Here is a 14,267-nt window from a genome sequence, read left to right on the forward strand (position 1 = left end):
TGTGTGTGTGTGTGTGTGCGTGTGTGTGTGTGTGTGTGTGTGTGTGTGTGTGTGTGTGTGTGTGTGTGTGTGTGTAAGACATACTCTGTAGTCGGCGCGTGGGGCTTTCCCCCTGCATTAGCCTCCTCTGCATGTAGGGGGAAGGGTTGGGCAGGGGCATAGAGGACAGGTCATGCGTCTGCAGCTTGTACCAGTGGTGCTGGTCGTCCAACAGAGCCGTCTCCAGCTCAATCAGAATCTGAGGAGGGACACAGACAGACACTTTAAGCCAATGATACAACCAAGCACAGCTTTAAGGTATTATAGACTGGGTTCAAATTAAGTTCAATACCGAAGACTAACATCCTGAAAGCTGAACTAACAAATCATTATTTGTTGAAGAGTAGATGATTAGTAGTGCATCTCATAGCCAGAACAAATGTATGCAGTCTATATTTTATTATCTATATATATTTTATATCTTTTTTATATTTTCAAAATCGCAGGTACAATGCCACACTAGTCTCCATGAATCCCAGCAAAAGAGATGAAGGGCAAATGGTCGTGCCTCCCCCAGGAACTCGCTCTCCTCCTCCCGGACCCGTGCCTGGTCCCACAGCGTGATCTCCAGCATGCGCTCACGGAACTCCCGCCGGTGCACGGGCGAGTACATGAACGTCTGGTTCCACTTGGGTTCCAGGGACTTCTTCACTGTTTTCGTCCTCCTCTTGCTCTTATCGCTGAGGTGGAGGAAAACAAAACAGAATAAAAAAAAAAGCGAGCAATTTCAGACATTTACAGTTTACTTACAGCACAGTAATACGATGCTCTGTATGTAACTTTGAGCACACTCATCGTTTACTCCTTGACCATATTCAAGGGGATACAAGGCAACTGGACAGTGTGTACAAGGCATCGTTAGACAACAGTAGATTAAGGTATTTAACAAAACGAATGTAACATTCTTCATAACTTGCACACAATCTGCTTTGTTTAGTGTTATAGAGTGTCTGTGTGTGTCATCTCAGACACTGAGGCAACATTGTCAGTGAAATTGTCCTCCCTCCCCTAAATCAGCGTTCGAGTTAAAGACCTACAGGCGGTGCTCACCTTCTGTCTGGGAGGAAGTAGATTTTTACGTAGGGATTCCTGGGTCGCCCGTCTTCCCTTGAAGGCAGGTCTTTTGCCCCTAGGACGGTGACGATGAGCTGGTGGCCCACCTTGTCGTACCAGAGCTTCACCTGAAAACAGACCAGGCTAGTGAGTTTCTGAGGGGGAGGGTGCGTGGTTATGCCACAGTGGGTAAACTGAACCAAACTGAGCTCCACTGCATGACATGAGGCCCAGTTGAAAATCTCAGCCACTGACCTCAGAAATGTGTTTGTATTTCTATATCAATAATAAATAAATAAATAATCTTAAATATAATACAAATAATAATAATAATAATAATAATAATAAATAACTATGTTTTAATTAGTTCTAACATACATCAACTATTGTTATTCAATTAGAAACTTTTTCATGGAAAGGCTACTAAACTAAAACAAGACTAAAAACACAACTAATTTAATACCCACTTTACTATTCCATTTCAACTATAAGGCAATACAATACTTTCTTGACTAAACAATATGTACTGTGACCATTTTGGAGCATTCTACCAGGTGTCTAGCTGTCTACAGAGAGGGCAGTATCTAGGCAATATCAGGGGCATAGCCTGGCCAGTCTGTGAGTCTCTCCAGGACAGACCTGACTCCTCTGACCCATTATGGGAGCATAGGAGACTGGACTCACAGAGAACAACCAAACTAGGAGCCCCTATCTAATCCCTGATCCACCCAAACAGAGATAGGACGCTTTCAAAGCCCAACAGTTCAAAATGGGGAGAGAAAAAAAAAAGATGGATTTTTTTCTTTAAACCACATTGTTTGGAAAGGGGGAAATGGTTTAAAGTAATACAAAACCTTTGAAAGCAAAGAGTTCAAAAAATGTTTTGAAAGGAGCTTTAAATTTCAGTTTTCATTCAGCACAAAAAAAAAATGAAAGAATAAATCTTTGAAAGTCTCAATAGTTGCAGCTGTGTTGGCTTCATCATTTGTGTGGACCAAAGCCCACTTCATCACATCTCTGTCATGCTTGATCCACTGGAGTGCCACACTTTCACACCTACATCTATTCAAAAAGGAAGGATGGGCAAAAGCTCGAAGCCAATGGGACGCTACCGAGAAGAGGGAGAGGTTAAAGTGGTCCAGACACCGAGCATCCCTCTGTAATAAGGACTTCAAAGCTCTTGCCCATCCTTGGCAGAAGATCGCTAGGCTAGGAAGGCTAAACCCACAGAAGTTGCTTTTCTACTAAATTAGTCTGATGGCAGCAGAAGATACATGCAGCAATGCAAAAGAAGGCATTCATTACAAACTAGAACAAGGCAGGACAGTTCCCATCAGTTGTGGGCCAAGAACTAAATAACAAATTGTACCATCCTCCTTCAAAATTGAAGTTCTTGGTGGAGCTCTTTTTTTTCTCCGGAATGCTGGTTTATTTATCTGCACATTCAGTGAATGCAATACAGTTCAATATCTGAGCGGATGTACTGAGAAGCTGTTTCCAGACCATTTTCCCATAACAATGATATCCAAAAGGATTTCATATCTAATATCGGTTGACAAACTGCCCACTAAGTCACCCAAAAGCCCAACTGGCTTTTATATCAGCTTAAGTATCAGCATAATTACATAAAGTCCACCACTGGTACAATTTGTTGCATTCACTACGGTCTATATGCTGCCCTTTGTTGGAAAATGCAATTTATGTTTTTTTATTATAAGTTGGGACATTAAAGTTTTCACATCCTTCCAGGGACACATGGACCCTTGTGTATACTGTGTTGCCAATTTGTTTTATTTCCCACATTTTGTTTATCAACAAAAGCGCAAGAAAATGAATGAAAGTTTTTGAAGGACATAATGACGTAGAATCAGTCAAGTCCATGTCACCTGGGGAAGATTCAAATTCTCGTGTCCCAGCCAAGTGTAAAAATAGCATTTAAAGAGACGGAGCATTGAATGAGCATCTTTTTTTTTTTAAGCCGACAAAAGTAAGAACGAAAGAAAGCTGACACTGATCAACGGCGCAGAGTTTTCAGCAGTGTCACAAGCAGATTGTCTTTTTAAAACTCTCCCATTCAGGTCAGTTAGTCATGCAGTCTGCAAGTCAGGCCGCGGCTATATGGCATCAAACGCGTTGGAAATAAAAAAACAAATGTTACAGAAAAAGAAGAAATGCCAGCATGGCTGTTAGAAATTATAATGATGAGGGTAGTGGGCGAATAAAAATCAGTCTGGCAAAATGAAGAGGGAAGAAAGAAAAAAAACGCCAGGGAGAGTCAGACTGAAATGTTGCCATTTTCTACTTTGCATTTTCCAAATAGCTCAGAAGAAAAAAATGAATGAGAAAGGTAGAGAAAGAGAAAGAGAGAGAGACAGAGTGGACAGAGGTCTGTCAGGCAGACTGTTACCTGGACCCTAGGGACAAAAGGCGTGGTTCTTCTACTAAGGCATGGACTCTGGGTAAGCAAAATGAACAAAGGAAACAAACAAAACAATATGCAATAAACCAAAAACCTCACAGTGACACAACAAACCAAAAAACAGCACTTAACCGAGAGGAGATTCAATCTCTTCATGGCCTTCTGCTCATCCTTTCTCCTTATTCACTTATGAATTTGTTCCGTGTCAGGAATCAGGAATCAAGAATAGGGAATTCCCATAGAATTTTTTACATAATACAACTTATATAAAATGTCTTGTTTAAATTGCTTCATGTATGACTGTTGAGATTCATGTCAATGGCATGAAAACACTGCATGTGACACCGTCATGATAAACGATGTCATGGTGGAAGTGTTGTGTCATGGTCGTGTATCAGTGTCTCTCTGTGTCTGCTGTGTGCTCAGCTACTGTGAAGCAATGCAATATTTAAAGCAGGTTGTCTCTGTGTATCCCTATAGGCTAGGTTGGCCTACTTATAACTGTCTTATTCCCCTCTTTGAACAGTGTGTGAGCCCTGTGTGTGTGTGTGTGTGTGTGTGTGTGTGTGTGTGTGTGTGTGTGTGTGTGTGTGTGTGTGTGTCACGGCACACACATGCGCACTTTTGATCCGAGTGCAAACACATGACTGCAGACTTCAGCATTTTAGATTAAATCTCCCTCATCCTGAAAGGAACAAAAAGAAAATCTACAAGAAAGGAAAAAATCGAGTGAAATCATCAAAGCTCCCCTCAGACAAACACACACACACACACACACACACACACACACACACACACACACACACACACACACACACACACACACACGGTCCCTCCCTAGAGCCAATGAGAGCAGAGCTCCACAGACATCTGCCAAGACAAGACTTTATCCTCTCCTGTCTCTTCGCAGGATAAATTGAATTCATTTTAATTAGAATCGTCTTTAGACAAAGGGGGAACACATTTTTTCCATGCAACATTCCATTCAGTGACCAAACAGCGCACATGGCTTGATTTGACATTGCATTATTTTCTCATTCCTTCTCACATAAAAAAACTACATAATTCAACCGTGTAATTTTTGAATTATTTAAAACATTTTGATACCCTCTCATTGACCAAAATGAGTGAAGTCACACACAAACCCACACACAGAACAGCTAAGAGGCACAATACAGTAGTTTGGCTTCCCTTGGCGTGAATTTTACCTAACGCAATTAATGACAGCGACACACAAGGTAACATGATATATCACCCTGTGACAAATTGGACCCGACTCCAATTTAGGCAGCCTTGCCGAGTGGAGAGAATCCAAGGCCTTATCTCCCAGCCATGTCACAGCTCTCCTCCAGCAGCTTCGCGCCCAATCTTGTAACGAGCTTGAAAACTAAGTATACATTTTCCATTTGGGGATTCGGTCTAAGGCTGCCGTGTCACCCCACAGCCAGTGAGGCCGAGCGTGTCTGGCGCCACTTCACTAACCCAAGAGCCTGGAGTGTGTTAAACAACGTGCTAGACTTCCCTTTCCTTCCATCTTAGAGCATACTTTGCTCCCTGTTTACTGTGCTGTTAGCTGTATGCTAAAGCGCTTGCCTTCGGGTCACACAAACTGACTGAAACGAGTCATGGGTGATGGAAGTCAGACTAGTAAGAGTAAAGAAACATAAAAACATAAACAACAGTTTAGAGTGGCCCCTCCAACAATATCTGGCTACTGTCTGACCTCTCAGTTTAATTTACTGGAACACTCAACTCAAAACAATTCACGCCGTTCCTGACCACATAGCTGACTTTGTAAGACAACAAGGGTGTACATTACAAAAGAAAAGAAATAGTGTACAAAACCCAACACCAAAACACCACAACCAATTTCTGATCATCCAAACCAGCACCCTCGGCGGTTGCCATGGCTACTTACTGAGAGCTGTCCTGATAGGTACTGAGGGGCGTCCCTGAGCATTCCAGGGCTCATGGGGGAGGTGACTGAGATGGCCGGGCCCATCTTTTGGGATTCAAAAGAACTAGAACCTGATGGAACACGCACACACACACACACACACGCACACACATACAAATCTCAGTCAACTGTGTCCACATCGGCTATATTTCAATCCTACTTCATAGATTTATATGTTTTCCAAGGGGCTAATTCTGCACCACAACAGATCCTACAAGCAGGAATTCATTAAAAACAGTCAAAGACAATTCAATGTTCACTGATATTCGAAGCTAATCACGGTGCAGGGCACAACAGTGCAGTTTAGGGGAGCAATTTGGTTCCCTGAACACAAAATGTCTTTTAGTGGGGCTGTCCAGAGAACTGCTCAACAACAGCAACTATGTCCAGCTACTCACTTGATTCAAGTTGTCCATGTGTGCTCTCTGGTATTCGAGGGACATCCCTGTGAAAACAGAAACACAGCTACTGCGTCACAAACAACCGTTTGACTAGATATACCCCTTCCCATTTACATCTTACCACAGCAGATTTGTCTGTAGTTTTGAGTGACAGCACTAATATTTCAATATGTCCAAAAACGAGTGTAAACATGCTTTAGAATATGAATTCACTGTTCCATAGGTCATCTATGCCATTGGAGGTCCATGTGTATTACTACAGGTCGTATCTAGACGGAGAGTATAGGGCTGTTATACACAGTGCTCAGCAACTATTTAAGCTACCACTGCAAGTTTTATCCCCTGCTGGGATGGTATATGTCTGGCTTCAGCAGACGAAAAAAAAGAACCCTCTCCTTATAAGGCCACACTACTACATATCTATCTGAATGGGCCATTCTTCTTCACGTTCAACTTCAAGGTTTGGCCATATTTCATCTCCCTTCTCTCAGCCCGAAGTTCCTCTGAGGACAGAATGCAGCGCACATGCAACCCCCGTACTGAGGGGGAGGCCATTTGCTTGTGGGCTGGAGTGGAAGCTTACCCGATGGGCCGCGAGACAACCAGCTCCACCTGGGGCTCCGGCTTGGAATCGAGAATGATATTGTAAACTTCCTTGAACGTGGCGCCTTGCAAGGCCCGTCCATTCCACTCCAGAACCTGATCACCTAAAGAGCAGAAAGAAGGGGGAAACATGTTTTTAACGGATGACGCTAAAACTCCAAAATAAATACCCAAATTAGATATTCCTCAATTTACTTCTAAAAGGCAGCAAAGTTTTCCTACATAAAATATGCTTAAACAATATGAAATACTAAAGAAACATATGACACAATCTACAAATATTTTGGCTGAACATTGAACAATTCAATTCATATTATTCAAACTAAATCAATAAAAATGAAAACACAAATAGATCTATGTGAATATAAAAGGTGGGTGTACCTGGTCGGAGGTGCCCAACAGTATCTGCTAGACTCCCTTTCTTCACCTTAGTGATGAAAGCACAAAGTCTACCAGATTCTGTCATCTTCCCTCCAACCACCTGAGAAAAGGGAATTTGAGTTTCGGTGAATGTCAAAGCAACTTCTGATCAGCTTCTTCACTTCATCCACAGGTCTGTGAAAGGAATGCTATGACATTGATATTCATGACTTTATGAAAATGACTTAACTGAGATCAATTTGATTGACCATATGCATAATGAAATACGATGTATTTTCTCAGCACTAAAGCAATATTTCTCTTAATAACATTGCAGCTCTTATTTCTATTTAGCCAATAACTATTACTCATGTTTCTTACACTACTGAGCTGTGCAATAGTAACTCCACATACTAAAGACCTGGCCATGGTAGTACTTGTTCCAAAGCTTTTAAGAAACCTTCCAACAATCAATCTTGATAGTGGTGAGAATTTAGGGCAGCAGAACAAAAAAAAACGCTCAGATAAAACTTGGAGCAGACTGCCTCGCAAGGCCACAGACTCTTTCAGAACTACAAGCTAAAAGCGAACAGCCTGTGAATGGCCATTTACCCATTCTATATCATGCTGTTATGAGCCAACATGTGCTCTGTATGATTTACGATGATGCTATGAAGGTACAAAGTAAGACCCTTCTATAACAGAATTAATCAACAGAATATATTGTGCTGTTCCTTCATCAGGGTAGTGACAAGAATATGTGGCCATGAACAGATTACCCAAATAAAAAGAATGCTAAAGTGATTTTCATACATCGTAAATCAATACTCTGAGATCCCATCTTTTTCTTGTGTGAGGTTTTCTCTATCTATCTATCTCTATCAAAACAGGGTCAAAGTTCAATGAAAGCAAAGCTGGAGGTGCTAATGCTAATGCTAACTAAGCCCCAGAGTAGTTACACTCACAATAATCACAGTCATTAAGACTCCACACACACAGTCATTAAGACTCCACACACACAGTCATTTATCCTCAATGACTTTGACCTTTCGACCAGATCCTTCAACAACTTAAACAATTAGCACATCTCCAGTAATTCTATTGCATAAATGCATGTAATGGCTATACCAAAGCGTTGTACTGCTGCAGTTATTCAAATAGCCTCCCCAACCCTCTTTTTGGCTGAATTTACAACCATTAATTTAAACGACTTAAGTTTCATTGTAAGCATATAAGTAGGTTAAACCCCTTCACTTGTGTAGATTTTAATGGAGTTTGAATAATGCTCACACAATGATCTCCTACAAATGACAAGAACATGATATTAAAGATCAGATTACTGCCAAACCTGCACAAATAAACGCTGCCTATGGGATGCAAACAAGAATGCATAAAACAGACATATTCAGACTCTAGACACTGTAACTGCATTTGAGCATGAATTACTCTTAATCTGACAATATCATTTTTGCTGTTATTATCGCACCTCATGTTTTACAAATGGGCATATTTTACACTTCAGTTTTAGTTGTAATAAAAAGTGACAAATATATTTTTAACATAGAAGCTGACATAGAAAACTTCAGACTCAACAACACATTTCAGCCAAACGAGCCAAAACATTGTCTTATAATTTCATTAGGTTCACATATCATGGCATATGATACAACAATGGAACCGTATTCACATATGCCCTCTAACTATAGAATTCCAAACTGACCTAAACTTTATAGTAATTTTATGAAATTACGGTAAATTAACAACAAATATCTACAAGCTGCAAATTTAATTTATATCTACACACTTACCACACAGCTGTAACCATTAAAGTTCAACATGAAAGCCCAAACCATAGTCATTCCCTTGCATCTGCACTGTTTAAAAAAACGTCTGTGTTGCCAGGCTAGTTATGGGGAATGCCAGAGTAAACGCTCATTGACCAATTGACAGAAATTAAAAAAACTATAGATAGAAAAAGAACTATAGGCAGAACATACATTTCAAAACAGAAGTGGTGGCTTCATAATGACATCCATTCAACATTGTATGGACAACTATCTTTTCACATGATCGTGGCTGAAGTTGTATCATGGTGGTGTGCCATGGTGTCTCTTACCTTCAGGCCCAGAAGTGCCCCTGTGTCTCTGGGCACGGTGCCATCTTTCATCCGCTTGTTTAGCAAAATCCGCCCTATTAGGCGCTCGCCATCTTTGGACGGTTGCCATGTCACCGGGTGCTATGAGGTCAGATTAACAACACACCTCTTGTTTCATAACAAGTCTGTGGCACACACATCCCATAATGTACAAGTACACGTAGTGGGGAAGGCGGGAGGGGGAGGGGAGGCAGGGCAGGTGGTTTCACTGCAACAGTGATTACACAAAGCTTTTAATACTCCTTCAGTTTTGCAGTATGGGATAAAAAAGTGTTGCACTAAACAAACCGAGCCGAATCGCGTGGAAGAAGACGTATAAAGCATGCCACTATTTAAATGCATGGAGTCAATTATATTTGACTTCATTTTAATGTATACAACAGCCAAATTGTTGGGCTTATTTCAAATAAGAGGGGGAAATCCCTGGATTTTGAATGGAAAACATTAATGGTACATAAATAGTCAGTGACTACATTCATAGATTTGACATGTTTCACAATTAAATAGTTTGATAACTATTGACAACAAGTTGTCAGTTTGCAAATATTGAGACACTGTAAAATGTGGATCAGGTGGTGGAGTTAGTGAGCCGTTTGGTGCATGTTTGCATGTTTGCATGATCACTGTTGTGGGCACACAGATGAGAGGACAGAGTGAGAGATGTGTGGAAGATCCATGCAGAGGGAGAATCAGCACGGAGAGCCCAACACCACACAGGCAAGACAAGACAGAGCATGAACCCTTCTACAGAGGAAAACACACCAGCGAACTTAAAAAGAGTTCTAAGGCAAGAAAAGAAAAAGAGAGGACGCTATGCTAGGAGAACAACAGGGTGAGTGCTAGTGAAAGAAAGACAAAAGGAGTGGACAGAGGCAAAGGGAGTGGACAGAGGCTTGAGAGAGACAAAACGAAGAACCATGACAGTGAAAGGGGAAAAAGAAAAAAAAAATGAACAACTTGTTTGTGCAGAGACCAACTTCCACGCTATGCTCAAACCCCGAGTCAAAGGCTTTCAACGCAAGACTGTACGAGAGGTTGGAAATCTCCAGAGCAAAGGGGAGGACAGTGAGAAGGTTCACATGACAGTGCGCAAAGCCCCAGCCCCGAAAACCCTCACGGGTCAGATGACCGATTAAGGAGAGAGTCCAGTAGGACTATCATGCAGCAGGGAGGGAGCAAGCATTCACGAAACACGAATGATTTGTTTAGCCTTTTTAAAAGTGATTGTTTCGGCAGATAAAGCAAAAGGGGAGTAGCAGGCAAGAAAGCAAGAAGGGACGTCTACATCCAGTGTAGAGGGTAGAGTGGTGCTCTACAGAGCAAGGCTGGGTTGTGCAGAGAGAGGGGGTCCGAGCTTGCTAGAAATTCAGCGGCAAAAAAAATGTCAAGTGCAGCAGATTTTGTGAGAGAGAGATCGTTGAAGAGTAAAAAAAAGATACACAGAGCAAAGTCGTAGTACCTTCTCGCTATGGCTATGCTCCTCGTTTAGCGTTGTGCTACTGCACGTGTCGACGCCCGAGTCTTTGACTTGGGGCTCGCACCACTCGGCGTCCTCTTCGAGGGAGCGCTCGCCGAAGTGCACCATTTTCTTTTGCCTTTCACACAGGCCGTACGCCGCGTCCAAAAAAAACGTCTCGTGCTCATTGGTATGTCTTTTTCCCCTTTGACTGTGGCCTATGGGGTTGGGATGAAAAACAAACCAAAAAAAAACAAACAAAAAAAACAGGGAGAGATAGAACGAAACAAAACAAGAAAAAAGAAAACATGCATAGGTGAGTCAAATGGAAGGAAATCTGGTGGTAGAGGTCAACACGAGCCTCACCATAGACATAGGGGGTGCGTCGCTATGCCACGACCCATGGTCCCACCAGTGGCCATCCATATCTGCTGGTTGTTACGTGCACGCACGCACACAAACGCACACACACGCGCACACACACACACACACACACACACACACACACACGCACACAAACAAGTGCACAAACATACAAGCACAAACACACACACACACACACACACACACAAGAGAGAGAGAGAAAGACAGCACAGGACAAATAAGGACAAGAATGTAGCTGACACTCATGTGTATGCGCACACACACAGAAACCCAGACATTACGAGAACACAGACATTTTATGTATCAGCAGCAGAAGCACACACACAAGAACACAAACAATTTTTTTTTTAAATACCCAGCTAAATAATAAGCAGGGGCATCATTAAAATCAAATGAAATCTGTTTACACCAGAATCAGGGTTCGGAGCTGAACTAGAGTGCAGTGTAACCTGCCCCACAGAGTTTCTCATCAACACAACTGCTTGGCATAATCATGTGTGTGTGGAGGCTGTCTCTGTGTGTGTGTGCCAATGTTTTATCTATGCAAGTGTGTGTGTATCTGTGTTTTTTGTTTGCATGTATTCACGTGTGGTTGTGTGAGTGTGTGTGTGTGTGTGTGTGTGTGTGTGTGTGTGTGTGTGTGTGTGTGTGTGTGTGTGTGTCTGTGTGTGTGTGTGTGTGTGTGTGTGTGTGTGTGTGAGTGTGTGTGTGTGATGTACTGCTCTTTAAGTCATAAGAGCAGGGGAGAGGAGAAGAACACGCTCCTGAATTAGCCTTACTGGGCTTAATTGAGAGACTGCCAATTAGGTCTGGCTGAAGAAGTCCTGCAAGTACTGAGCTAGGCTGCATCTCCTAATGCTAGCCGCTGTCTGGAGAAAGCTAACCTCAGCTACACCATTCCTGTCTCTCTGAGGCTCTAGGAGGCTGACTCTTCACTACTTGCTAGCAATAGCAATGCTAATGACACTGAAGGCATGGTAACCTGATCAATGGTTCAGATGGGGAAGGTTGTTTAGTCTGAGCTTCAGACTTTTGAAACCGTCATGTGTACATAAATGGTTTGCCCATAAACTGCATATGCAACATTTTGCTCGTATTGCAGACGACAGTGATACCTTGGTGTAGATATAATACCTTACTGACACTTCTTGACAGGTACTAACAGACACAAATACTGAATGCACATTATTCTTGATTGGAACCCATCTGTTGTACTCTGCTGTCTACCTTGAGCTTTCACTATCAACACCATTGACACACCATAGTATCTGCATTTATCCTTTGAGCTGTACATGGGGCTAAATGTTATAATAACCTTCCCCTCACATGAGAAAAAACTGATAGAGAACACAGGCTGCAGTTGTGTTGGTTCTGATACACTACTGCTTGATGTCCCTGCTCTCCTACTGAACACCAGTACAATGCTGCCATGACCTTACGACGCACCCTGAGCTAATCAAAACATGATGACTAGAAGTCTGAACTGTTTCTTCCAACATGTGGCCTTGATTCACTCTGATATCACTACTCTTCAACAGAGCCCAAAGGCCTCCCGTGACTTCTACCTATTGCCTAATTACACATGCCTAACTAAACATTGACCAACCCAACAACATGTAATGGCCCAGACATACCGACGTGACACTGAGAACGCATGAAACTGCCAAGATTGACTACCGCTAACCTCAGTCATGAACACACAGCTGATCTCCACACAGCATCAACAACCCATGAAACATAAGACACCCCAGAGAGAGAAAGCATGCTGCCTTTGACAACTGGTTTCTGTAAAACACGTGTACATGAAAGGACTGAGGCAATCCCTTGTAAAGAGAGTCCGTTGACTAAACCTAACCTGACAAAAGCAAGCCTTTGCTCGCTACCTCATTTGCCATCTCTTATAATACCTATCTCTGGGGCTATTTACCATCTATACAAATATAGCAAAGCATGTGCCATATACAAACATGGCAAGACTGACAACAGATACACATACAATAAATGCAACTTAACCTGGATTACCCTGTGCCTCACAATCCGCCTACAAAACAAGGAAAAATGTCAAAAAAAATACAAAGGAAGTAAGAGTGGGAAAGGGACTAGTGTACTGTCTCCATTTGCAACTATTGACCAAGGGGAAACAGAGCTGTCTTCTAATACATCAACAGGCCCTGTGCAATGAAGCGGGCGGACTAATGACTTTTGAGCATTACTCCAGCTTCAATTATATGCTTTCCAGACAGTGGTGAGTTATGGGGGGGGGCTTGTTTAAAAGCTAGGTCCAGCCAGCTTGCGGTTTCTTGAGGCAAGAGGATCCGCCCTGCGTGGTCCAAATATATTGTTGATAATCCGCCTTTGCGGCACCACCCCTTTCCAAGTCCTGGCGAGTTACACTTCCGCAAAGCTGATTTACAGGAGCCAAGCAGCCAGGAGGACGAAAACTACATCTCCGGCTAACGCACACACACACACTCACCACATGCATGCCAAAGCACACAGCTTCCACACACAAAAACTCAAAGGACCAGGCCAAGCCCCCAACAAGAGAGGGCATCAAACTCAGCAAGACAAAACCTAATCTCTACCAAACCAGGCGTCCTCTGTCTCTCTCTCTCTCTATCTCTTTGCAAACCTGCGCTCGCTCTAGCCAAGAAGAGGGGAGTTCATGCCTTGGAATAATGAGCTTACCTTTATGCTTGTAAGCCTGCTCAAACACTCTGCCCTACATGATCCACACATCCCCACCGGCTGCTCCCCTGAGGTGCCCGGGGCTGACGGCTGACTCCCAGCAAGCTCCTCCAGCCTGGGCAACACTGCTCCTCTCCCTCGGCCCGACACAAGCTGCCACCGACCCAAGCAAGCAAGGTCTGCTCATTCCACTTGTCTTGGAGGATGGGGGGGTGCGGGGGTGGGTTTGGGGGTGAGAGGGGGGAAAACCAGTGAGCGCTTATTCCCAAAAAACGTTGTTACTCCAGATCAGATTAGATTAGATTGCTGAAGTGCGTTGCAAGTTTACAAACAGAGCGGCGAGAGAATAAACAGAGCGGCGAAACAACCAGCACTTCTTTGAGCACGGAGAGTAATCCAGGATTGTGTAATCCGAGTGCAGAAAAGAAGCCAAATCTGAATCCATGTAGTCACGGCACCGAAAGTGGGCAGAGAAGCACCATTTTTCTCCTCCTGGTCACCTAGAGCACAGACTTGCCGTGGCCGCCTTAGCCGCTTCACTTAGTATATTAAAGACTTGTTCTCCTGTTGCCCAAGAGGCGGGAGTTGTGAGACTTTAAACCTATCAGGTCCAGTAAGCCGTGACAGACTGGCCCTTTCCCAATGAGATTGCGGGGTGAGATAAGCTTGTCAGAGATCACATCACTGCTCTTGGTTTCCTGTCCACCGACATCATGACCACACAGGAGAGAGTGCACTTGTTTAGAGGTGAT

General features: G+C 43.0%; 1 protein-coding gene across 2 annotated transcripts in view; it reads right to left on the bottom strand.

Moving 5' to 3' along the window:
- Positions 1-14,267, bottom strand: part of rims2b (regulating synaptic membrane exocytosis 2b) — a 111,157-nt gene that overhangs the window by 48,606 nt on the left and 48,284 nt on the right. For both annotated transcript variants that reach the window (XM_031585764.2, XM_031585765.1), the window contains exons 8-17: positions 10,447-10,661; positions 8,949-9,068; positions 6,854-6,953; positions 6,453-6,576; positions 5,867-5,913; positions 5,430-5,539; positions 3,500-3,547; positions 1,090-1,220; positions 548-719; positions 85-238 (exon numbers count right to left, since the gene is read on the bottom strand). In XM_031585764.2, the coding sequence (XP_031441624.1) occupies positions 85-238; positions 548-719; positions 1,090-1,220; positions 3,500-3,547; positions 5,430-5,539; positions 5,867-5,913; positions 6,453-6,576; positions 6,854-6,953; positions 8,949-9,068; positions 10,447-10,661 (1,221 nt within the window). The remainder of the gene's footprint in view (positions 1-84; positions 239-547; positions 720-1,089; positions 1,221-3,499; positions 3,548-5,429; positions 5,540-5,866; positions 5,914-6,452; positions 6,577-6,853; positions 6,954-8,948; positions 9,069-10,446; positions 10,662-14,267) is intronic.

Source organism: Clupea harengus, chromosome 19, assembly GCF_900700415.2.
Source record: "Clupea harengus chromosome 19, Ch_v2.0.2, whole genome shotgun sequence".
Classification (NCBI taxonomy): Eukaryota; Metazoa; Chordata; class Actinopteri; order Clupeiformes; family Clupeidae; genus Clupea; species Clupea harengus.